Source organism: Tachypleus tridentatus, chromosome 6 (assembly GCF_004210375.1).
Source record: "Tachypleus tridentatus isolate NWPU-2018 chromosome 6, ASM421037v1, whole genome shotgun sequence".
NCBI lineage: Eukaryota > Metazoa > Arthropoda > Merostomata > Xiphosura > Limulidae > Tachypleus > Tachypleus tridentatus.
Genome location: NC_134830.1, coordinates 4,806,483 through 4,832,408, shown reverse-complemented (window position 1 = coordinate 4,832,408; position 25,926 = coordinate 4,806,483). Strand labels below are relative to the sequence as shown.

Sequence of the window (25,926 nt, the reverse complement as noted above, 5' to 3'; positions counted from 1 at the left end):
GTATTCGAGATTACACATTAAACTGTGGTGTAAAATTACCTGTGTAAAAATCAGTAAACGTACATACACTTAGGCGTTATTTTTCAATGTTAAAAATGTTACAATACTACAAAAAGAGTTATACATGTTAGTTTAACTATAATTATCTGCAAATTTTAAAGTATAGAACGATTTAAAAAAAAACCTCTGCCGTATTCACTGAATTCAATGCGAAACTTTTTAAAAATAATTTGAGAGAAAAATAAAACGGGATTTCATTGACGAAGTACGATACTTAAACCTATATCTTTTATAAAGTTGCATTTTTCCTAACTGAGCTTTAGCGATTTGACCCTGATATTGCAATAGACTTGATCGAAATGTCAACTATTGTATTTCTTTTTTACTTTTTATTAATTTCTTCAAACAGTTTCGTGATTTCAAAGGTTAATCTTCAGGATATACTTTTATTGAGAACCTAAAACAAAAACAACGAAATACAGTTTGTCCGGTAAACATAAATAATCTAAATTTATCACATGTATTCCGAATGTACAGATATATATAATACACTACATGTATAAATTAAATATATTAAAATGTTAAAAAAATATTTAAAATTAGTTAAGTTTTGTATTTTTGTTTTTAAATAGAGTTATATTCTAATAACATTTTCTCTTGTTACTGTAGACATACAATTTATTTATTACATAATTTTACATCTCTTACTTGCTGTATTGTCTTTACATGGTTTCACAACTTGCTGCCGATTTTACACAATCAACCATTTCTGCTTGCTTACGATATTTATTTAAAGTGGTGCCAAGAAACATTTGTAAATATTTTTCAAAAAATAGTCCTTTATGTTTCACATTACTGGCTTATAAAAGGGAAATCTTAAACTATGATGCTTTCAGAATATTTTCAAAAACACATTAATTGAAATGTTTACTCGTCTTTTTTCGAGGTATTCAACGTAGAATTTACATATATTTATCCTTAAACTTAAATTATATGTTTTACTATTATAGAATTCATAACAATATATACGTTCTAAAATATATACATGCATTCTTAAAAATCGCAATAAAACGAGTTTTTGATAATAAGAAAAATGTCTTTCTTATTGTTTTTCATTGTCTAGGCAGGTTTCATGTAACCTAAATTACATAAAGCACAGTTATTTCTTTTACATCTGAAAATACTTTCTTTGAAAAATTTCTTTATGTTCGTTCAATAATCCATATTAATTTTTAGGCTGTCTTCCTGATAAAACAACTTGATTTTATTTCAATACATCTTTCAGTTTTTAGCTACTATTAAAAAAAACTCACTATATGCTGGCAAACATTTTAGTAAATGTATTTTGAAGACATTTAAAACCCTGAAAGTACCATATTATAATATTTTCCTTTTTAAGTGTGTACAACATAAAAGACTGTTTTCGAAAACATATTTTACAAACGTTTTTGGTACCACTTTAAACAGTTGTAAGAGGGCAGAAGTAACTGGTTGTTTAAAGCACGTAGGGACAGTGAAACCGTGAAAACTGTCGCTGAGGCAAACAGTAAAGACAAAGTAGGTAAGAGGTATGAAATTATGAAATAAATAAATTGTGTTTTTAATCAGTGTTTTTATATTAACAAGAGAAAGTATAATTCGATCAAGTATACCTAAAAAAATTTAAACTTTATAAAGACGGGTGGGGATCCTTACATATGTAAGCTAGCTAACTATAGTCATAATATTTTAATGCTACAATAAATACTGAAACAAGAAAGCCAAAAGTAGAAAAATTAGTTACTTAAAATAAAACAAAATCTCTACTTTGACTAATCACAAGGAATTTAACAGGAAATACCGTAGATTAATTTAAGTTTTTGGCGTTATTTATTACGGTAAGAGGTCTGACTATTCTTTTTCCCGTAACTTAGTAGTCAAATGTTTTACACCTCATAATCAGTATTCTTGTAATAGTCCTAGCTTATGGGTTTACATAGTTTTCTGCCTGGGGTGTGAAATTAGCCCAGCAGCAATGCTAATCTATGGGTTTACACCGTTTACTTGAATGTGAATCCAATTCTGTTACAAGTAGTCCTAACTTTTGAGCTAACACAGTAGCGTAGGATGTAGTTGTCAATTGGGGATGCTTGATTAGACACAGATTTTACAATGAGAGATTGAAAGGATAAGGAGCCGCCAAAGACAGTTTAATCTAAGGAGTATGGGGACATGTCACCCCGAAAATTGATATAGCTCACAGTTGCTATGTATGCCAAATATGTATACACCATCCCCGGTCCCGACGCCTCTGTAACACATATAACTGTGGTGTAAAATTATATTTGTTCGTAGTCCTAACCTATGAATTAGCAGTAGCGAACCTATTCCTGTAATAGTCATAATGTGTGAATTCCGTATTATTATGATTTGTTGTGATGTTATAATCATTTCACAGTTCCTTGAGTCAGCATTTACATCAAGCATTGGTCACATTCTATTTAACGAAATAGCTTTCACTTCTTAATACAACAATTCAATTTTGTTTTAGAAGACAGACGAACTGTTTTCCAGTTTGAATTATCAGGTGAGACAAATTAACAACGACAAATAATATCATCATATTTTGGTGTAGTTGTATTAAGCTTTGTTCTAACTGAAGTATTTTAAACAAAATACTACTAAAAACGAAAAAGCCAACACAATTTCAAAAACATTTTATTTTTAAAATCGCAAGAACGACTTACGCACACCACAAATATACGGCATCCCCAAACCTCATAAACCAGATTGTCCATTACGACCAATAATGTCTACATATGAGTCGTTTAATTACAATCTTGGTAAATACATAGCATGGGCATTTTCCAAATATGTAACATCAGCCAGCTCATTCATCAAAGACTTTTAATTTCAAGTCTAATCTTAATCAACTTAATCATAAAGCCTTAATGGCCAGTTTCGATGTTATTTCCCTCTTTACAGAAGTCCCAACCGCTGAAGCCTGCAAGCTAGCCTTAGAATTCTATATCCGAGATCCTAACCCATCTATAGACATTCCCAGCAATCAATTAGCAACCCTCATAGAATTCACCACGATAAACACAAACTTCATGTTCAACAACCAAACTATATACGAACAAATGGCCTAAGCATGGACAGCCCAGTATCACCAGTTCTAGCCAATATTTTTTATGACACAAGTTGAAACACAAGCAATTAACACAGCATTACATCCACCACTATACTGGTACAGATATGTAGACGACACGATTGCGGGATTCAAATCTACAGAACACATACTTAATTTTTTCAATCACATTAACTCTATACATCCCAACATTAACTTCACATGTGAACAGGAAGAAAGCAATCAAATATAATTTCTTAACCTCAAAATTACAAGAACTGACACACAATTCAAAACAGAAATCCACCGAATAATAACCAATACTGGACAATACATTCCTTGGGACTCAGTATACGAAACAAAACAAAAACTCAACATACTAAGAAACCAAATAAACACAGCCATAAAACTATGCTCACCAGATAAAATTAACGATGAATTAGACAAAATAAAACAATACTTCATCAACATCAATAAGTTTCCTCCAGAAACCGTAGAAAACATTATACGCATACACCTAGACAAAAAGCAAAATCAACCAACAAAAGTAAATATATCTCACAAATTATGCATACCACATATTTTCGACATCAGCGGAAAAATAACCAACATTTGGCAAAAGCTAGTAACAAAAATGACATTCCAGTTAATACCAAATTTATTCATAAACCAGGCACAAAACTAAGGTCTATACTATGTAAAAACTACACTGACAAACACCACACCAACATTATTTATAAAATACAATGTGATAACTGCCACGACTTCTGTATTGGAGACACAAGTAGAAAAATGGAAACCAGATTCAAAGAACACAAAAAGTCACCTTCACACGTTTTCAAACACTGCAAGTAAAATAAACACAACATAACCATAAAAAACACTCAAATACTAAATAAAGAAACAAACATAAACAAACGCAAAACTAAAGAAGCCTTACTTATACAACAACTTAAACCCAAAATAAACCAATACAAATGAACCCCTTTATATCTATATTAATAAATTTAATCAAACATCTAAGCACGCCCTCTACATTCCTACACTGAACTACAAAACCCCCTTCAAACATGTGGTCAGCTTTCGGTCAGTTACCTCTTTCTTTCTTTGTGAACCTGATGATGACCGAAGAAGGTCGAAACGTTGTTCGCTCCTCTACACAGTGCTTTCTCTACTCATACCAGCTGTTTTTACGTATATAACTTTCTCGTAAAAGAACTAACTAACATTTCTCTTGACTACAAAAACTAATTTATTGAGTTAATTATATATATATAGATATATTTGGACAATCAGTCAGTGGACATATATATATGGATATATTTATATATATAGATATATTTGGACAATCAGTCAGTGGACATATATATATGGATATATTTATATATATAGATATATTTATATTCACTAGACATATAGCGATTTTTTTTTTTACTTTATTCAGAATCTTTATCCCCGTTCTTTTTTCTAAGCTTATTTCAGGTAATATAAGCTACAAATGACGGAATTGTGGCAATGTTTCTACGCACTTTATCTAAATAGGAACATGAGACTTTAAAATAAATTGATCGTTTTTTCAGCCTTGGGTAATTTCCGGAAGTATATGTTGATATGATGGCCGGCTTGCTGCGTCAGTTTAAGAGCACGTTGTAGGTGGAGCACTTAAAGTAAAAGGTTCTGATTGACTGAAATTGTAACTTTATTTATGAAGGAACTATCATGTGAGAAGAGCCATCAATCATAAAACATCTGGTGTTTAAACTTCTAAAAGCCTTACCACCACAGAGTAACATACAATCAACAAAGAAATTGAAAGCAGAACCACACGCATATACCTCGATGAGCATAGCAGCAAAATAATAATTCTATTGATTTTAATACTGACAGCTACCTTTGCGTGACCAAGATGGTAACTTATGGTATCAGTTGAACAATGGAGATTGAAAATTTGAGGAACAACGACAAAGAAAAGTAAACAGTAACGAGGGTTAATTAGGTATAGTACAATAAGATGACGTTAGGAGGTGCTTCCTGCTATATGATTTGCTTCCATTGTAATAACTCTTTGTGCAGAAGCCAGATATAACGATTTCGAATAATAGCTCAGCGGCAGTTGTCTTAAAACATACAAGATATAACAACTGATTTTGATTTTGACCCATTTCTCTTCAGAATATGTTCAGGGTTACTGCTGCAGATCACACTGTGTTTTCTTACCGAAAAGGAGACTTCATTACAAAAAGCATCCAAAATTATCAAACGGAAGATGAAATACTTAATACTAGGATCTCCAAAGGTCGTACCAAATCCATTATAGACTCCATAAGGCCGATTCTTTTCATTCTTCGAATCCTCGCTGTTCAAGGGCCCATTTCTAACACCAGTCGTTTTTCTCGCGTTGTGTTCCTTTTGTGGCGATACGCTCTACTTAGCTTGCTACATCTATACCTCGTACACCAAAGTGCTCTGGTGTTATTACATCTTGAAGATTTCTGGGACAACACTAGCAAGTTGCTTCGTATTTTGGGAGCTGCTGTTACTGCTGACATCCATTGTTTTCAACAGGACAATCTGACACGTTTCTTCTTTCTGCTTGACCACTCAGTAAACTGTTTCACTCCACGCGCATTAGAAAACTTCTGCTCTTCACTGAAACGTTGGAGTTACATCTTCTCTTTGTTGGCAATTCTTTTTCTCTTTCTTTTAATCGGCACCTTACTTTTCGTTATGAGGTCCATGTCTCGTACATCTTACATGAGAGAACATTACTATGGGCTTTCAGAAGACGATGTACCACTATTTTTTCTCGAGTTCTTGATTATATTTGACTTGATATTTACGAATGTTCTTGTGACAGGGATTATGATTTTCGCGGCTATTTTCTACGCTACGTTATCCATTGCCGTCATACATACATTTCGCAACTTCAACTGCATCTTGCTAAGGAACTTGTCGCACACAAACATTCGTGTCGAAGCTCTAGTTATCCAAAATCTTCGCTTGCTCTACCAACAGTGTTGCAGTTTGGTGTCTTCTTTAGATGCTGTGTTCTGCAGGACCATCTCAGTGTGGTACGCCCTCGTAATCATCTGCGTGTGCGTGGAGTGTACAAGTCTCTTCACAGACGAAACAAACGAGCTATTATCCCCTAGTCCTAACTATGTTTATGCTGCTCTTCAGATAGGATATCTGTTACTAGTATTTTTCTTGACGTCCTTGGTCGCATCCCAGGTTCCAGAAGAAGCTGCGAGCTCGGTGGACCATATCCATGCTCTCACTGCACCGTACAATGTCAACAACATCGAGTTTCATCTCCAGGTTCAGCTGTTTGTATCACAGATGACTACAAACAACATCGGGCTCACTGGCTGGAAGTTTTTTGTCATCAATCGAGGAGTAATTTTAACAATATTAGGAGCAATAATCAGTTATATGGTAATAGTTATTCAGATGAATCCAGTGGCAATGAACGCTTTGGGCGGTTGAAACGATAACACTATAAGTAAATGTTCGTCAAATGTTACTGTCAAATTAACGATGTTTATACAAATGTAAATTCTAACAAGTTATTGTCATGTGTACTTGTGTTTAGTAATGTATTAATATTTGTAGGATACTGCTGGTCTGATAGCTAAATAAAATACATTGTGAAATAGAATATATAAACATATATATATAATATCACACATTTATATAAACAAAAGTTACCAGAGGTTTTTAACTACCTAAGAAACATTGAATGTACCCTGTGACCTCGGTGCCAGTGATAGATAACAAACTTTGATGAACTGTTTGTTTTATGCTGTATTATCACTATCAACTTTGTTATTATTCAATAATTCTAAGACAAACTGTATCGTTGTTGTTGGTTTCCACAGTTGACTGTACAGTTTCAATAGTATATGGCATATATGGAGGTATGTTTGGGATAAATCGAAAGTGTTTATTTGTTTTTGAATTTCGCACAATGCTACTTGAGGGCTACCTGTGCTAGCCGTCCCTAATTTAGCAGTGTAAGACTAGAGGGAAGGCAGCTAGTCATCTCACCACCCACTGCCAACTCTTGGGCTACTCTGTTACCAACGAATAGTGGGATTGACCGTAACATTATAACGCCCCCACCGCTGAAAGGGCGAGCATGTTTGGTACGACCGGGATTCGAACCCGCGACCCTCGGATCACGAGTCGAACGCCTTAACACACCTGGCCATGCCGGGCCATTTGTTTTTGAAATTTGCGCAAAGCTGCACGAGGGTTATCTGCGCTAACCTTCCCTACTTTAGCAGTATTAGACTAGAGAGAAGGCAGTTAGTCATCAACACCCACCCCAACTCTTGAGCTACTCCTTAACCAACGAATAGTGGGATTGACCGACACATTACAACGCTTCCATGGCTGAAAGGGCGAGTATTTTTGGTGTGACGGGGATTCGAACCCGCGATCGTCAAGTTCGAGTCAAGCACCCTAACCACCTGGCCATGTCGGGCCGTTTTTAACGTGAGGAAAATTTTGTTTGATAATCTGTTATGAACGATTTAGTAGTTAAATTTTCATGATAAAGATTGGACTGGTGAGAGATGACCTTTCATCAGTAGGTGTGTGACACTGGTTTCGATGTTAACCTGTTATCAACTATTGACCTCTGTATACTTTATTAAGAAACGTTAAGGAGAGATAATAGAAGGAAATTTCATTCATAGAAAATCTACAGTTCGTTGTTTTAAACCATAATCATACTGTTGTTGTTTTCGTCTTGTCTTCATGCCCCGGATCAGTCTTCATGTTCAATTACCGAACTTTTTACAGTGTGTTATTACTTTATTTATTTTCATTTATTCTTTTGTTGTGCATTTGGAAGAATCTTTGGGATGAACCAACAGCACCGATAACTGACACCATCGGTTTTTCAAACACATTTGTCCGATTATTTATTCACTGAACTTTTGATAAGTACTTGACTTTACTGGCTATGTAGTGCTCTACAAGACACACCCAAAATTTAAATAAACAAATATCCTTATTGTAGTTTAATCCACTAATCACTATTGTATTTTTAGAGGGCTTGTAAGTTACTTAGTTTATATTGTGTGTGTGTTCATCTCTTTGTACTGAAAACATAAAAACATGGACCTCAGCATCAGCAAACGTTATAAAAATGACTCGTTAATTTAAGGGTTACAGCATAGTCATTGTTTTTCATGGAAGCCAAGAAAGAATGTCACAATATTTTTTTCCAAATGGATCATCACCTTCACTGTTATTGTTCTATCAGAACGTCTTTAAACTCGTTTTGTTTGTTTTTTGCCTAATTCTATTCAATAAAGTTACGTATTTAAATTTACGTCTCTTGTAATCAGCGCGTTATGTCTGGATATAAATACACGAACTTGGATTGAAAGAACTGCTAATTTTAGAAAAAGTATTTTGTTAAATATATTTTTGAAAGTTTTCTAAGTATTTGCTGATGTATTTTCCATGTAATATATTGTCTTTCGTGACGTAATCTTGCGGCAGTCCTTCATGTTACATACCATAAATATTGTTGATTATTTGAATATACTTTGACAATTTCGCTCTATTTTTATATAACATTCTTTGAGATCAAAGTAAATAATTTCGTGGTGGTGATGGAAAGAATTCTCTGGAGGTCTTGTAGTGATGTTTAAAAGGCATGAGGACTATACTTTATTTCATCATTTTGAGCCTCAAGTGCTTGAAGCGATCTCATACGAAAAATGACAAAACTGTCTTCTAATATTGTGTTGTCTGACCCGGCAAATCTCATAGATAAATAAAGATATATCGAGAAATCGAACGGCTGTATATTTCTGGTTTCTTTGATGGTCTATTGAATTATACACAGAATTAAGCTAGGCTATGAATTAAAACTTAAGTAAGATACTTTCTGTGTAGTTCTGTGAGACGATCTGAGACAAATCACACCTTTATATACAGTGGTAACGAACACTGATGTCGGTAAGCTAGGGCTATGAGGAACACCAGTGACACTTTGGTCTGACACAGCAATGTGGTATATCAATTGTATCAACATTATTCACTTTCTAGTCTCTGCCTTGTGCAAAATTGTGCTTTCACTCTACTGTGCAGTCATTGATCGGCCTTAAAGTCAGTTAAGCCAAATCTCGCAATATTAATGAATAAAATATGTTTTATGTTAACATGTTTTACTTTCGTCGAGTTTCTAATCACCCGCTATCTGTTTTATCGAAGTCCCCAGAGCTTAGTGGTAAGTCTGTATGTTTAATACGCTAGAAATCAGGTTTCGATATTTGTTGTGGGACCAGTATATATATCATTGTGTAGATTTGTAATTATTAACAGTTAACCAAAAATGATTTGTTATCGAAACTATTTTATGTACATTAACTATATATATATATATTATTAACTATATATTATTATATATATATTATTAACTATATATTTACTATATATTATTATATATATATTATTAACTGTATATTATTTGCACAGAAGTCCTATGCTATTTCATTGATATTTTCACAATAAATTTCACACATATAAGCGAAACAGAATAAATTATATAGAATGAATCTGTATATTTGTTTCACATTTTTATACAAACGAAGGTAAAATCAAAAGTAACATAAGATTTAAGAGCCTCTTGAAACCATAAATTGATAAGACAAGAAGGTTTGTGTGTTTCTACTTACGTGATAAAAGTAACCTTGTTTCGGGTTCAAAAGCTTCACATTTTTGTCACAGAGAGCTTCAAGTAATCATAATGACTTCTCTATTTAGTCTAAAAGTGATTTTTTTTTGGAAGATCAGTTCTATTATTTTGATTACTTTTAATAATAATATTGCCAAGTAATACTTGTTTCATGGTGTACAGAGTATAACTTGACGTCACAAGGAAATCAACTTCCGGCTACTACTCGTACTAACAAGGATTTGTTTTTTATCAACGATATGTATTTGTTTTTGTACTAAATTAACATGAGTGATATTAAACTAAAACTTGCATTAAATGTTTTACAAGAAGTAACCATTCAAGTTACAACTGTACAACTGTATATACTATTAGTAGTTGTCGTTGCACTCTGGCTGTGCGTACTGAGGTTCTATCCTACTTGGTACGCTATGATTTATGACTTACAAAGTTCAGCAATAGTCTGTAGATCTGCTTATCAGTTGCTATCATAGAAGATTGGAAATAGTGAGAAATAAGTACACAATTAATTTTAAGATAACAAATCTAAAAGCAAAAGTGGTACTAGAAGGTGTCCGAGCATCATTAGGCTTAACATAAAACTACACCGTTAGTATCTTATTACTTATTAACTTATTACTACTTTATAACTTTTGTTATAAGTCCTGCTTTGACAATGTAAAACAGAATAATCATTTAGACAAACCTTTTCAGTACAAACGATATTCTTATATTACTGAGAAGTATTGGATGTGTGAGCCACTTGATACTATTGTTTAGTAAGTCCTTGACTAGTGAGCACATACCAAAGGACTGGAAAACTGATAATGCCACTCGTCTTATCAAGGGAGGTAATAAAAACTGTCCCAGTAATTATAGGCACATTAGTTTTACATCAGCTCTTATAAAAGTTTTGGAAAGTCTGATAAAATATGCTTTTCAAAGCCAATGAACAAAGCCTAAAGTTTTATTGGCTAGTCAACGTGGTTTCTTTATGGTAAAATCGTGCCTTAAATCTTTTGACATTCTTTGAAAAGATTACTGGTTTATTTAGGTGAGGGTAAGTGTGAAGATTTGATGTATCTAGATTTACAAAAAGAGAAGATAGCTTATAAAAACTATTTATGTTCTTAACTAAACGGCTAAAAAATGACTGGATAGAAAAATGCCCAGGTGGGTTAAGACATTCGACTGGTAATCTGAGGGTCGCGGGTTCGAATCCCTGTCGCACTAAACATGCTCGCCCTTTCAGCCGTGGGGGCGTTAAAATGATACGATCAAACCCACTATTCGTTGGTAAAAGAGTAGCCCAAGAGTTGGCGGTGGGTGGTGATGACTAGCTGCCTTCCCTCTAGTCTTACACTGCTAAATTAGAGACGCCTAGAGCAGATAGCCCTCGAATAGCTTTGTGTGAAATTAAAAAAACAGTACAAACAAGAAAAATGTAGAGAGTTGATACAAATGGATTTCAGTCTCATTGGATTAGAGTAACAAGTGAGAGTACCTCACGGCCCTGACTTAGGATCTTTATTCTTTTTGATTTACATCAATGGAGAAATAGTAAATGATGATATTAAAGTCTTGGATGTTTTTCTTCTGTAATAAGAATTCTGCTAATTTACAAAAATATTTAGATCATTGGGGAAGTGAATGACAAAGGGGTCTTAATTATAATAAATGCAAAGTAATACATGTGAGATGCCACAATTTGAATTACGAGTATAATTTAGATGGGAATAACAGTGTCGTGAAAGAAAAGGACCTTGGTGTAATGGTTTATCAGTGTATTAAATCATCTGAATAGTGTGTTGTTCCTACTGGTACGACAAGCAGAATTTTAGGTTGTATCTCAAGAAATACTGGATATAAAGAGGTTATAATTTCATTGCATAGGCTACATTTGGAGTATTGTGTTCAATGCTGGGTTCCTCACCTCAGGAAATACATCGAATTGCTGGAAAGGGTTTGAAGAATGGTGTCTGGGATAGAAGGATTGTCATTATACGATTGAAACCTCTGAAATTGTTTTCTCTTGAAAAAATGTAGAGTTAGGTGAATCTGATTGAGTTGGTTAAGATTTTAAGAGGAATTTAACAGTGAGAACAGTAGGACTAGGGGACACAAATATATATTTAACAGTGAGAACAGTAGGACTAGGGGACACAAATACAAATTTAACATTGAGAACAGTAGGACTAGGGGACACAAATATAAATTTAACAGTGAGAACAGTGGGACTAGAGGACACAAATACAAATTTAACATTGAGAACAGTAGGACTAGGAGACACAAATATATATTTAACAATGAGAACAGTAGGACTAGGGGACACAAATATATATTTAACAGTGAGAACAGTAGGACTAGAGGATACAAATACAAATTTAACATTGAGAACAGTAGGACTAGGGGATACAAATATAATTTTAACAGTGAGAACAGTAGGACTAGGGGACACAAATATAAATTTAATAGTGAGAACAGTAGGACTAGGGGACACAAATTTAACAGTGAGAACAGTAGGACTAGGGGACACAAATATATATTTAACAGTGAGAACAGCAGGACTAGGGGACACAAATACAAATTTAACATTGAGAACAGTAGGACTAGGGGACACAAATATAAATTTAACAATGAGAACAGTAGGACTAGAGGACACAAATACAAATTTAACATTGAGAACAGTAGGAATAGGGGACACAAATATATATTTAACAATGAGAACAGTAGGACTAGGGGACACAAATATAAATTTAACATTGAGAACAGTAGGACTAGGAGACAAATATATATTTAACAGTGAGAACAGTAGGACTAGAGGACACATACAAATTTAACATTGAGAACAGTAGGACTAGGGGATACAAATATAAATTTAACAGTGAGAACAGTAGGACTAGGGGACACAAATATAAATTTAATAGTGAGAACAGTAGGACTAGGACTAGGGGACAGGGGACACAAATAAAATTTAACATTAACAGTGAGAACAGTAGGACTAGGGGACACAAATACATATTTTTAACAGTGAGAACAGTAGGACTAGGGGACACAAATATAAATTTAACAGTGACTAGAACAGTAGGATTAGGGGAGAACAGTAGGACTAAACACAAATTTAACAGTGAGAACAGTAGGATTAGGGGACACAAATAGAAATTTAACATTGAGAACAGTAGGACTAGGGGACACAAATACAAATTTAACAGTGAAAACAGTAGGAATAGGGGGCACAAACATAAATTTAACATTGAGAACAGTAGGACTAGGGGATACAAATATAAATTTAACAGTGAGAAATGTAATACTAGGGGACACAAATATAAAGTTAACAGTGAGAACAGTAGGACTAGGGGACACAAATATAAATTTAACAGTGAGAACAGTAGCACTTGGGGATACATATAAATTTAATAGTGAGAATAGTAGGACTAGGGGACACAAATACAAATTTAACAGTGAGAACAGTAGGACTAAGTGATACAAAGTAAAACGTAGAGACAGTAAATTTAAGTGAGCTTAAATAAAGTATAGAATAATAAGAACTGACTTGAAGATGTTTTCAATTTATTTATTTAAAAATTGTCGCTTGGTTTCGAGATTGGGACAGCGAAAGTGGTTCCTTCTTGTCCCAGAACATTACATCATGCTAGTTTTTGTCTTCCTTAGATTACGATGGTAATGGCTATAGTTAATGTAACTGTTGTAACAATATAATTAATACTTTTTTATACGATAATAAATAAGTTTTTCAGCTGTACGAACAAATTTGATTATTTAAACACAAGCAATGATCTGAAAAGACTGGTTGGGATTTTACCAACCTTTCAAATTAATGTTTGTTTGACCTGTGGATAGGGGGCGGATTAACTTTAATGTTTGTTTTTTATTTACATTACATATGTTTACATAATTATATTTCTTCTATAAGTTTGTTAGAAACGTTGAATATTTTAATCGAATATAAGCTACTCTTGAGTATAATGTGAGATGTGAATAATTCATTATCGTTTTCACATGAGTATTCTATTGTTGTTTCCGTTTTGCACATGGAGCATTCATAAACCCGAAGGAAGCAGTCACAGCGATTGTACTCTTAATGCACTGCTTATCTCAAGTAATATCAGGAAACTCCAGACATGTTAATCTTGGTTAATATTAACTTACGTGAGCAAACATCAACTTGACAGCACTAACAGTTAATTTCAATTCAAAATGAAAAATAGACTCCTTATGTTTTCGAAGTTTTAAATTACGTTACAATGCGGTGCATTGTATTTCTAATTTTACGTGTGTTTGAGTTTGGTTGTGCATTCTGGATGATACGCTGTCTGTGAAGCAACCATTGGTTTTTGAGATTTCCAGTTGTCTTATCATTTCATTTAGAAGCACAAGTGAGAGAGAATCCCAGTTTGCACATGGGTCGAAATATGATACATAAATATAAGGAGAGAATCCCAGTTTGCACATGGGTCGAAATATGATACATAAATATAAGGAGAGAATCCCAGTTTGCACAGGATACATAAATATAAGGAGAGAATCCCAGTTTGCACATGGATCGAAATATGATACATAAATATAAGGAGAGAATCCCAGTTTGCACATGGGTCGAAATAGGATACATAAATATAAGGAGAGAATCCCAGTTTGCACATGGGTCGAAATATGATACATAAATATAAGGAGAGAATCCCAGTTTGCACATGGGTCGAAATATGATACATAAATATAAGGTCTCTGAAAACTTGTTATATTTTACGAAACACATTAACATCTTCCATCCAGATTTTTAAACTGTTGGTTAGGCTTTGGTTTTGTATTCGGCAAAACGTCCTTCCAACTTTTCTTTGAACCGTAAACTGTTATTGAATAGCCACGATGTGTAACTCCTGTCTGTAATAATAAAGTTGCATCAATACAGCTGATGACATATCGTCATCACACTGTTTTCACTCTTAAAGAAGAATGAACAAATTATTTGTTTCCTTTTTCACAAACTGACGAATCGAGAACTCCGAGGTCAGTTTCATAATATTTCATTTCGTGCAGGTAGACACTAATGAGTTGTATATATGCAAAAACGGCTCGTTTGGGTTGAGAAAATATTTTACATAGAAGAGCGAACAACGTTTCGACCTTCTTCGGTCATCGTCAGGTTCACAAAGAAAGAGGTAACTGACAGAAGTTCCAACCACTGAAGCCTGCAAGATAGCCTTAGAACTCTATATCCGAGACCCTAACCTAACTACAGACATTCCCAGTAACCAATTACCAACCCTCATAGAATTCAACACGATAAAGACAAACTTCATGTTCAACAACTAAAACTATATACAAACAAATGGCCTAAGCATGGGCAAACCAGTATCACCAGTTCTAGCCAATACTTTTATGACACAAGTTGAAACACAAGCAATTAACACAGCATTACATCCACCACTATACTGGTACAGATATGTGGATGACACGGTTGCGGAATTCACATCTACAGAACACACACTTAATATTTTCAATCACATTAACTCTATACATCCCAACATTAACTTCACTTGTGAACAGGAAGAAAGCAATCAAATATCATTTCTTAACCTCAAAATTACAAGAGCCGACACACAATTCAAAACAGAAATCCACCGAAAAATCACCCATGCTGGACTATACATTCCTTGTTTATATGCAAAAACGGCTCGTTTGGGTTGAGAAAATATTTTACATAGAAGAGCGAACAACGTTTCGACCTTCTTCGGTCATCGTCAGGTTCACAAAGAAAGAGGTAACTGACCGGAAGCTGACCACATGTTTGAAGGGGTTGTGTAACTGTGTGTCGAAATGTAGAGGGCGGTATTAGATGTTTGAATATATAATTTTATTTATTTATTATATTAATATAGGTATAAAGGCGTTCCTTTATATTGGTTTATTTTGGGTTTAAGTTGTTGTATAAGTAAGGCTTCTTTAATTTTGCGTTTGTTTATGTTTGTTTCTTTATTTAGTATTTGAGTGTTTTCTATGGTTATGTTGTGTTTATTTGACTTGCAGTGTTCGAAAACGTGTGACGGTGACTTTTTATGTTCTTTGAATCTGGTTTCCATTTTTCTACTTGTTTCTCCAATATAGAAGTCGTGGCAGTTATCACATTGTATTTTATAAATAATGTTGGTGTGGTGTTTGTCAGTGTAGTTTTTACATAGTATAGACCTCAGTTTTGTGCCGGGTTTTTGAATAAATTTGGTATTAACTGGAATGTCATATTTTGTTACTAATTTTTGCCAAATGTTGGTTATTTGTTTGCTGATGTCAGGAATATATGGTATACAGCAGTATATGGTTTCGTGGTTTTGATTCGTGAGCTGTATTTACTGTAGTTGGTTGATTTTGCTTTCTGTCTAGGTGTGTGCGTATAATGTTTTCTACGGTTTGTGGAGGAAACTTATTTATGTTGATGAAGTATTGTTTTATTTTGTCTAATTCATCGTTAATTTTATCTGGTGAGCATAGTTTTATGGCTGTGTTTATTTGGTTTCTTAGTATGTTGAGTTTTTGTTTTGTTTCATGTGCTGAGTCCCAAGGAATGTGTAGTCCAGTATGGGTGATTTTTCAGTGGATTTCTGTTTTGAATTGTGTGTCAGTTCTTGTAATTTTGAGGTTAAGAAATGATATTTGATTGCTTTCTTCCTGTTCACATGTGAAGTTAATGTTGGGATGTATAGAGTTAATGTGATTGAAAAAATTAAGTATGTGTTTTGTAGATTTGAATCCCGCAACCGTGTCATCTACATATCTGTACCAGTATAGTGGTGGATGTAATGCTGTGTTAATTGCTTGTGTTTCAACTTGTGTCATAAAAATATTGGCTAGAACTGGTGATACTGGGTTGCCCATGCTTAAGCCATTTGTTTGTATATAGTTTTGGTTGTTGAACATGAAGTTTGTCTTTATCGTGGTGAATTCTATGAGGGTTGCTAACTGGTTACTGGGAATTTCTATTGTTGGGTTAGGGTCTCGGATATAGAGTTCTAAGGCTATCTTGCAGGCTTCAGTGGTTGGAACTTCTGTAAAGAGGGACATAACATCGAAACTGGCCATTAAGGCTTTATGATTAAGTTGATTTAGATTAGACTTGAAATTAAAAGAGTCTTTGATGAATGAGCTGGCTGATGTTACATATTTGGAGAATGCCCATGCTATGTATTTACCAAGATTGTAATTAAACGATTCATATGTGGACATTATTGGTCGTAATGGACAATCTGGTTTATGAGGTTTGGGGATGCCGTATATTTGCGGTGTGCGTGAGTCGGTTTTACGTAGGTAGGAATAAAGTGTTTGTGAAATTGTGTTGGCTTTTTTCATTTGTAGTAGTAATTTGTTCAGTTGTGTCTCGTGTGTCTTTGTTGGATTTGTGTTTATTTGTTTAAATTTGTTCGTGTCTGATAGGATGTTATTCATTTTTTGGATGTATTCATTCGTGTTCATTATGACTATAGCGTTACCTTTATCTGCTTTTAGAATTTTTATGTTTTTGTCTTGTTTTAGGTTTTTAATGGAATTAATGTCTCTTTTTGTAAGGTTGTTTTTTAGTTTTCTGTTTTGTGAAATTATGTTGATGGTTTTGTTTTACAGAAGTTCCAACCACTGAAGCCTGCAAGATAGCCTTAGAACTCTATATCCGAGACCCTAACCCAACTATAGAAATTCCCAGTAACCAGTTAGCAACCCTCATAGAATTCACCACGATAAAGACAAACTTCATGTTCAACAACCAAAACTATATACAAACAAATGGCCTAAGCATGGGCAACCCAGTATCACCAGTTCTAGCCAATATTTTTATGACACAAGTTGAAACACAAGCAATTAACACAGCATTACATCCACCACTATACTGGTACTGATATGTAGATGACACGGTTGCGGGATTCAAATCTACAGAACACATACTTAATTTTTTCAATCACATTAACTCTATACATCCCAACATTAACTTCACATGTGAACAGGAAGAAAGCAATCAAATATCATTTCTTAACCTCAAAATTACAAGAACTGACACACAATTCAAAACAGAAATCCACCGAAAAATCACCCATACTGGACTATACATTCCTTGGCACTCAGCACATGAAACAAAACAAAAACTCAACATACTAAGAAACCAAATAAACACAGCCATAAAACTATGCTCACCAGACAAAATTAACGATGAATTAGACAAAATAAGACAATACTTCATCAACATCAATAAGTTTCCTCCACAAACCGTAGAAAACATTATACCCACACACCTAGACAGAAAGCAAAATCAACCAACAAAAGTAAATATATCTCACGAATCAAAAAATCACGAAACCATATACTGCTGTATACCATATATTCCCGACATCAGCAGACAAATAACCAACATTTGGCAAAATCAAGTAACAAAATATGACATTCCAGTTAATACCAAATTTTTTCAAATACCAGACACAAATCTGAGGTCTATACTATGGAAAAACTACACTGACAAACACCACACCAACATTATTTATGAAATACAATGTGATAACTGCCACGACTTCTATATTGGAGTAACAAGTAGAAAAATGGAAACATGATTCAAAGAACATAAAAAGTCACCTTCACACGTTTTTGAACACTGCAAGTCAAATAAACACGACGCAACAATAGAAAACATTCAAATACTAAATAAAGAAACAAACATAAACAAACGCAAAATTAAAGAAGCCTTACTTATACAACAACTTAAACCCAAAATAAACCAATATAAGGGAACGCCTTTATACCTATATTAATATAATAAAATAAATAAAATTATATATTCAAACATCTAACACCGCCCTCTACGTTCCGACACTCAGTTGCACAACCCCTTTCAAACATGTGGTCAGCTTCCGGTCAGTTTCCTCTTTCTTTGTGTACCTGACGATGACCGAAGAAGGTCGAAACGTTGTTCGCTCTTCTACGTAAAATATTTTCTCAACCCAAACGAGCCGTTTTTACATATATTTTTCTCTACAAGTGAGTTTTCTCGACATCACTAATGAGTTGCGTAGATTAAGACTGATAGACGGTGTATTCCCACTGCAATGCGGGTCCTACTCTTTGAGTTCCTCTGAAACCTAGGGTACGTTTTGTAATCACACATTACAGCTTGTACCCTAGGATCTTTTCAATTAGTGCAGCGTTTTTTGTTTAATTTATTATTGTTAAGGTTTGTTTTTAAGTTATAACAATCTAATATGGTATTACTTTTTATATAAATATTATATAGTACAGCACTATGAATGCTGGAGTATATATGGTGTCACATTATATATGAGTATTAGATGTCACAATTACCGGGATTTTCAACATTAGTGGGGACATAAGTATAGTTCTTACGCTATGAACGTTTAAACTGTGGTGCTGTTACACGTGACACACATGTTTTGAACACGTCACATAAGACTTAAAACTTGGTTCCATAAGCCAGGCAGCTATAAAATTGTAGGGTAAGGTGTGTCCAACTGACTTTTACATGCTGTTAAACTGTTGTACTTGAAGGTTCGAATGTTGACATTTTGAAGTCACATATGTTTGTTTTATTTATTATTATATTTGTCGAAGAAAATTTGTTATTGTCTCATTTTGATAAGTACTCTTGACGTCATAATGAACGAAATGTATCAAGTGCACATTTTAGAAATTGTTGTTTTATAAAATATTAATTTTGCTTCATATCAGTGTAGAACGTAAAGATGGAAGTACATTTGTCATGTTGTAACAATCAGTCTGTGAATTAAACAAACAACTGCTGGTGTTTTTAGTACGTGTGTGTGGGTGGATTTAGTTATGCTATTAACGTAACCCTACATATACGTAATGAAGGGAGAACATGTTGTCTAGTGTTCATTATGATTTCAACAATGAATATTATTATATGGTATCCACGTCGTATAAGTTTCACCATAACCATTCTTTTGTGGTCGTAGCTCGCGTGGAAATAAGTTAGAAATTTGAACGACGGTCACTATAGCTGTGTGGCACGCGCACTTCCATTAAGTAGGTTCTTGATAAATCACCTAATTGAATATGCTAGGACTAAATATAGCTTTCATCAAATTAAAGGCATTGTTTGACTTACGTAAGGGTCCCTTCTTCCGTAAAGTTTATGTAATGAAATAAAACACGAGATTTTTAAATCAACAAACAAGTCGAATTTACATACACTTGTAGAACTAAGCTGTTCACTATACGATGAATATATTATCTTGTATTTTTATCTTTCTAAAGGTACAGTGTAAATTAAGGACGGCTAACGCACGTGGACGTCATGTAGCTTTGCAGTGTTTTGGGCTATTTTTGACAAAGATAGTGGGATTGATCGTCACATTATAACTCTCCAACGGCTGAAAGGGCGAGCATGTTTGGTGTGACGGAGATTCAAACCTGCGACTCTCAGATTACGAGCCAAACGCCCTAACCAACTGGCCGTGGCGAGGGCCGTTTCGTGTTATGTCAGGTATGACTGAATCAATGACACAAAGCTTGGGGGCCTATAAGTAAAATTCTGAGTTCCATATCTGGGATGGGCATAGTGTAGACAGCATATTGAGCAGCTCTGCGTTTGAAATAAATGAGTTTTACTTCAAATCGGTAGAACAGCCAAGTATGGGCTGTGTTTTAAATCAGGGGAACAGCCAAGTATGGGCTGTGTTTTAAATTGGGGGAACAGCCAAGTATGGGTTGTGTTTTAAATCGGGGGAACAGCCCAGTATGGGTTGTGTTTTAAATCAGGGGAACAGCCCAGTATGGGTTGTGTTTTAAATCAGGGGAACAGCCAAGTATGGGTTGTATTTTAAATTGGAGGAACAGCCCAGTATGGGTTGTGTTTTAAATTGGGGGAACAGCCCAGTATGGGTTGTGTTTTAAATCAGGGGAACAGCCAAGTATGGGCTGTGTTTTAAATCGGTAGAACAGCCAAGTATGGGTTGTATTTTAAATCGGGGGAACAGCCCAGTATGGGTTGTGTTTTAAATCGGTAGAACAGCCCAGTATGGGTTGTGTTTTAAATCGGTAGAACAGCCCAGTATGGGTTGTGTTTTAAATCAGGGGAACAGCCAAGTATGGGTTGTGTTTTAAATCGGGGGAGCAGCCAAGTATGAGTTGTGTTTTAAATCGGTAGAACAGCCAAGTATGGGTTGTGTTTTCATGCTCAACTTCACAACAAGGATTTCAGTTAACCCATTTTTATATCATGGATTAATTTATTCAGCTGAGAATTCCGTGTTCGACATATTTAGCTTAAGAGGCGCTATGTAATTGTGCTGTGAGTGACACAGAGACGAACATGTATGGTGCCTTGTCCTGAGAGTGACACAACACAAAACTAATAATACATTTAACAATTAAACTTTTGTTATCGACTTCTCATTTGTTGACAAGATCCGATATAGAAATATCGAGTTACGTTTCATTTAATATATAAATAAATCAAACAACAAGATATAAACAGGTTACTTAACTCTGAAAAAAAATCAATAATAAACGTCACCACAACTGTAGTTATTAAAACCGGGGGGGGGGGCTTGTCCTAAAATTGTCTCTATCTTTGGTGTCCCGTGATACCATTTCTTAGCGTAGCAGTGAAGGTATGGTTGGGACATGTTTTACACAAGTGTTTTTCTTATTTCATTTATAATTGCAGTTCTGTAGTTGAGTCAGTCAATTCATTACCTCATGAAGATTCCTGTATTTGTATGGGTTAGGTTTCACAAAGAAACTATCATCTTATATTTTATTTAGTAATACATACACGTGTGGTATCAGTTGTTAGACTTTGTTGAAGTATCATTGTTGGAGATGTAGAGTGCGAACAGGACTTTACGAAAATAAGTCGAAATGATAACATAAATAACAACATGCATTTCTTAATGAAATACTGCTAATGAACATATATATATTTGGTGCAAACAACAATAATAACTAAATGGTAATAATCTCCTGGTAACAGTATAACAATATTATCTTGGGTAAGGCTAAAGTATAGAAACTCCTGGTAACAGTCAGTATAACAATGTTACCTTGGGGAAGGCTAAAGTATAGAAACTCCTGGTGACAGTCAGTATAACAATGTTACCTTGGGTAAGGCTAAAGTATAGAAACTCCTGGTAACAGTCAGTATAACAATGTTACCTTGGGGAAGGCTAAAGTATAGAGACTTCTGGTGACAGTCAGTATAACAATACTACCTTGGAGAGAGCTAAAGTATAGAAACTCCTGGTGACAGTCAGTATAACAATGTTACCTTGGGTAAGGCTAAAGTATAGAAACTCCTGGTAACAGTCAGTATAACAATGTTACCTTGGGGAAGGCTGAAGTATAGAAACTCCTGGTGACAGTCAGTATAAGAATATTACCTTGGGGAAAGCTAAAGTATAGAAATTCCTGGTGACAGTCAGTATGACAAAATCATCTTGGGTAAGGCAGGGATGGGCAACTCCATGGCCACTGGCTACACGTGGTCAGTGGATAGCACAGTTGTGGGCAGCTCATGTTTAGAAATCAACTTTTTCATCATCTATTTTTTATCCCACACTTGGTTATCAGCAACTGCACTGTCTCACGTCATCGCTACTGTCGCGCGCCTCATCCCTGCCACAGACTCCGCCCATTTTGTAACTTCAGTCTGGTTTAAATGATTGTAATCGAGTGTGTGTTGTTTTGAATGCGCTTTCAAACATATTTTTATTGTGCAACTTTCAAGTGTTTAAATATATTTTGTTTTTAATCCCATAATATTGATAGGTGTATAATTAGAAAATAAAAGAATCCAGATGATGGTGAACACTCAGAAAATAAAGACAATTTAATTGACTCTGTCATGACTGACGTAAAGAGAATGGCACGTGACTAGAAAACATGAAACAAGAATGTTATGAAAGTTGGAAGTTGAAACTTACATTGATTGAAGTAAATAATAAATCAGTGTGTAACAAAGTGTTCAATAAAGTATACAACCTTAAGCAACACTTTAACAATTTTCATAACGTATTTGATGTAAAAATTCCCGTTAATAGCAAAATTCGTATGAATAAAATTAGCTGTCTGAAACATAATCACATGGGAGGGCTACAAATATTTTTATCATTAATAGAACTAGTTATGTTAACAAGAATGACTTGACACATTTTGCAAAGTTGAATAGTTTTCTAGAAAATAATAAGGACTGTGATTTCTCTGATGCTAAAGATGATCTCTATGTAAACTGGATCGAAAATATATTTCAAAAATTAATTCACGTTTCTCCGAATTTAAAAATTTGAAATTGATATTTGAATTTTTACATGATCAATTTCAATTTGACTTAGGAAGTTTCAGTAAGGAAATTATATTTTTATTGTCTTTGGATAAGTGTGGATTTAAAGACGAGATGTTTACCTTGCAGGTTGTAGAACACATAAAAGCTAAACAAACAAAAATGTTCTATCAGAGAGATGTGGCTCACGATTCTGATAAATGAGAGTCTTCCAAATTTAAAAATAGCAATTTCAAAATTATCTTCCATGTTTGGATCCACATGAGTGTGTGAGTCAACATTTTCTACGTTAGATTTTCTTAAGTCTAGATTCAGATCTCGGCTTACTGACATAAATTTAGAGACAGAGTTAAGATGCTCACTGAGCACAGATATGAAGCCAAATTTCATGAAACTTGTTGATGAAAACCCACATCTATTTTTACATTGAAGGTTAGTTAAAATTCAATTATTTTGATTAAACTAACATCTTTTGATTATTATTATTTGAATAATGTGGCCAACATTATTTCCATTAACCACAGTTGTGGCTTCTATTTAAAATAATTTGCCCACCCCTGTACAAATGTAATATTATTCCACATGTTTTTGTTCTGCTTGCGCCAAATACAAGAGTAAGATTTATTTGGTTGCTTGGTGATTCTGAGTGGATGATAACAGTCAAGACACTTATAAAAATAACTGAGAATTATCTGATAGCATTCACGTCACCGGAATTGGCCATTTGGGTTACGATCAGGTAATGTCCCTTTGTCAAACCCTGCAGTTAATAGCATAGAGTTAACGTTTTTGTTACTTATTTCCTGGTAATTGAATGACAAATAGAAATACTAGTGACGTTTTAATATACCTTTTGTATACCTTGTGTTCTGTCATGTCCGTGATTTCGTAGAGGTTTAACAAACGTTGACCTATCTAGTGGTTTAAACTTGGTAATCAAAACAATGAAAAAGGTACAAGGCGTTGGCCCTGAATAGCTTTCATCTATCACGCATTTGAAATGTTAATAAATGTAAGACTGATTTATCTAACCTTTCAACCCAAAGGAGACAAATTGATAATGAACACGTGGAGACATCGTACGAAACAATAGATCCCACAACATTACAAAATGGAGGGAAGCAGGGTATTTCGTTACTGATTACAGAACAGCTTAATTCACAAGGGGGGTGGGGAGCACCCCCACAAACATGTCTTTAAACAAGTCTCTTTTTTTATAATAGGTGGAAAAGGAAGTTCTATGATGACGTCACATTTGATAGTTTCTGGTTCTTTATATCCTTAATTACTGTCCTGTGTGAGTGGGTTTGGTGTTCGACGTTTAATTACTGTCCTGTGTGAGTGGGTTTGGTGTTCGATGTTTAATTACTGTCCTGTGTGAGTGGGTTTGGTGTACGATGTTTAATTACTGTCCTGTGTGAGTGGGTTTGGTGTTCGATGTTTAATTACTGTCCTGTGTGAGTGGGTTTGGTGTTCGATGTTTAATTACTGTCCTGTGTGAGTGGGTTTGGTGTTCGACGTTTAATTACTGTCCTGTGTGAGTGGGTTTGGTGTTCGACGTTTAATTACTGTCCTGTGTGAGTGGGTTTGGTGTTCGATGTTTAATTACTGTCCTGTGTGAGTGGGTTTGGTGTTCGACGTTTAATTACTGTCCTGTGTGAGTGGGTTTGGTGTTCGATGTTTAATTACTGTCCTGTGTGAGTGGGTTTGGTGTACGATGTTTGTAAATAAACTGCTTTGAAACATTTATAAAACAAAGTGTATGGTAAACAATATTACCACTTGTCGTCGTTATTTATAGAACAAACTGTATGGTAAACAATATTACCACTTGTTATTTATAAAAAAACTGTATGGTAAACAATATTACCACTTGTCGTCGTTATACAAACTGTGTGGTAAACAATATTACCGCTTGTCGTCGTTATTTATAGAACAAACTGTATGGTAAACAATATTACCATTTGTCGTTTATAGAACAAACTGTATGGTAAACAATATTACCACTTGTCTTCATTTATAGAACAAACTGTATGGTAAACAATATTACCGCTTGTCTTCATTTATAGAACAAACTGTATGGTAAACAATATTACCAGTTGTCGTCGTTATTTATAGAACAAACTGTATGGTAAACAATATTACCAGTTGTCGTCGTTATTTATAGAACAAACTGTATGGTAAACAATATTACCACTTGTCGTCATTATTTATAGAACAAACTGTATGGTAAACAATATAACCAGTTGTCGTCGTTATTTATAGAACAAACTGTATGGTAAACAATATTACCGCTTGTCGTCGTTATTTATAGAACAAACTGTATGGTAAACAATATTACCACTTGTCGTCGTTATTTATAGAACAAACTGTATGGTAAACAATATTACCAGTTGTCGTCGTTATTTATAGAACAAACTGTATGGTAAACAATATTACCGCTTGTCTTCATTTATAGAACAAACTGTATGGTAAACAATATTACCGCTTGTCGTCGTTATTTATAGAACAAACTGTATGGTAAACAATATTACCATTTGTCGTTTATAGAACAAACTGTATGGTAAACAATATTACCACTTGTCGTCGTTATTTATAGAACAAACTGTATGGTAAACAATATTACCGCTTGTCTTCATTTATAGAACAAACTGTATGGTAAACAATATTACCGCTTGTCTTCATTTATAGAACAAACTGTATGGTAAACAATATTACCAGTTGTCGTCGTTATTTATAGAACAAACTGTATGGTAAACAATATTACCACTTGTCGTCGTTATTTATAGAACAAACTGTATGGTAAACAATATTACC

The 25,926-nt window shown here is 34.3% G+C and overlaps 1 protein-coding gene across 1 annotated transcript; it reads left to right on the top strand.

Annotated features, from left to right (window-relative positions):
• The first annotated feature begins 5,140 nt into the window (after nucleotides 1–5,140).
• LOC143254474 (uncharacterized) lies at nucleotides 5,141–6,599 on the top strand. Its single transcript, XM_076509652.1, has one exon. The coding sequence runs from the start codon at nucleotides 5,285–5,287 to the stop codon at nucleotides 6,593–6,595; it is 1,311 nt and encodes a 436-aa protein (XP_076365767.1). The 5' UTR covers nucleotides 5,141–5,284; the 3' UTR covers nucleotides 6,596–6,599.
• Nucleotides 6,600–25,926: the final 19,327 nt, after the last annotated feature.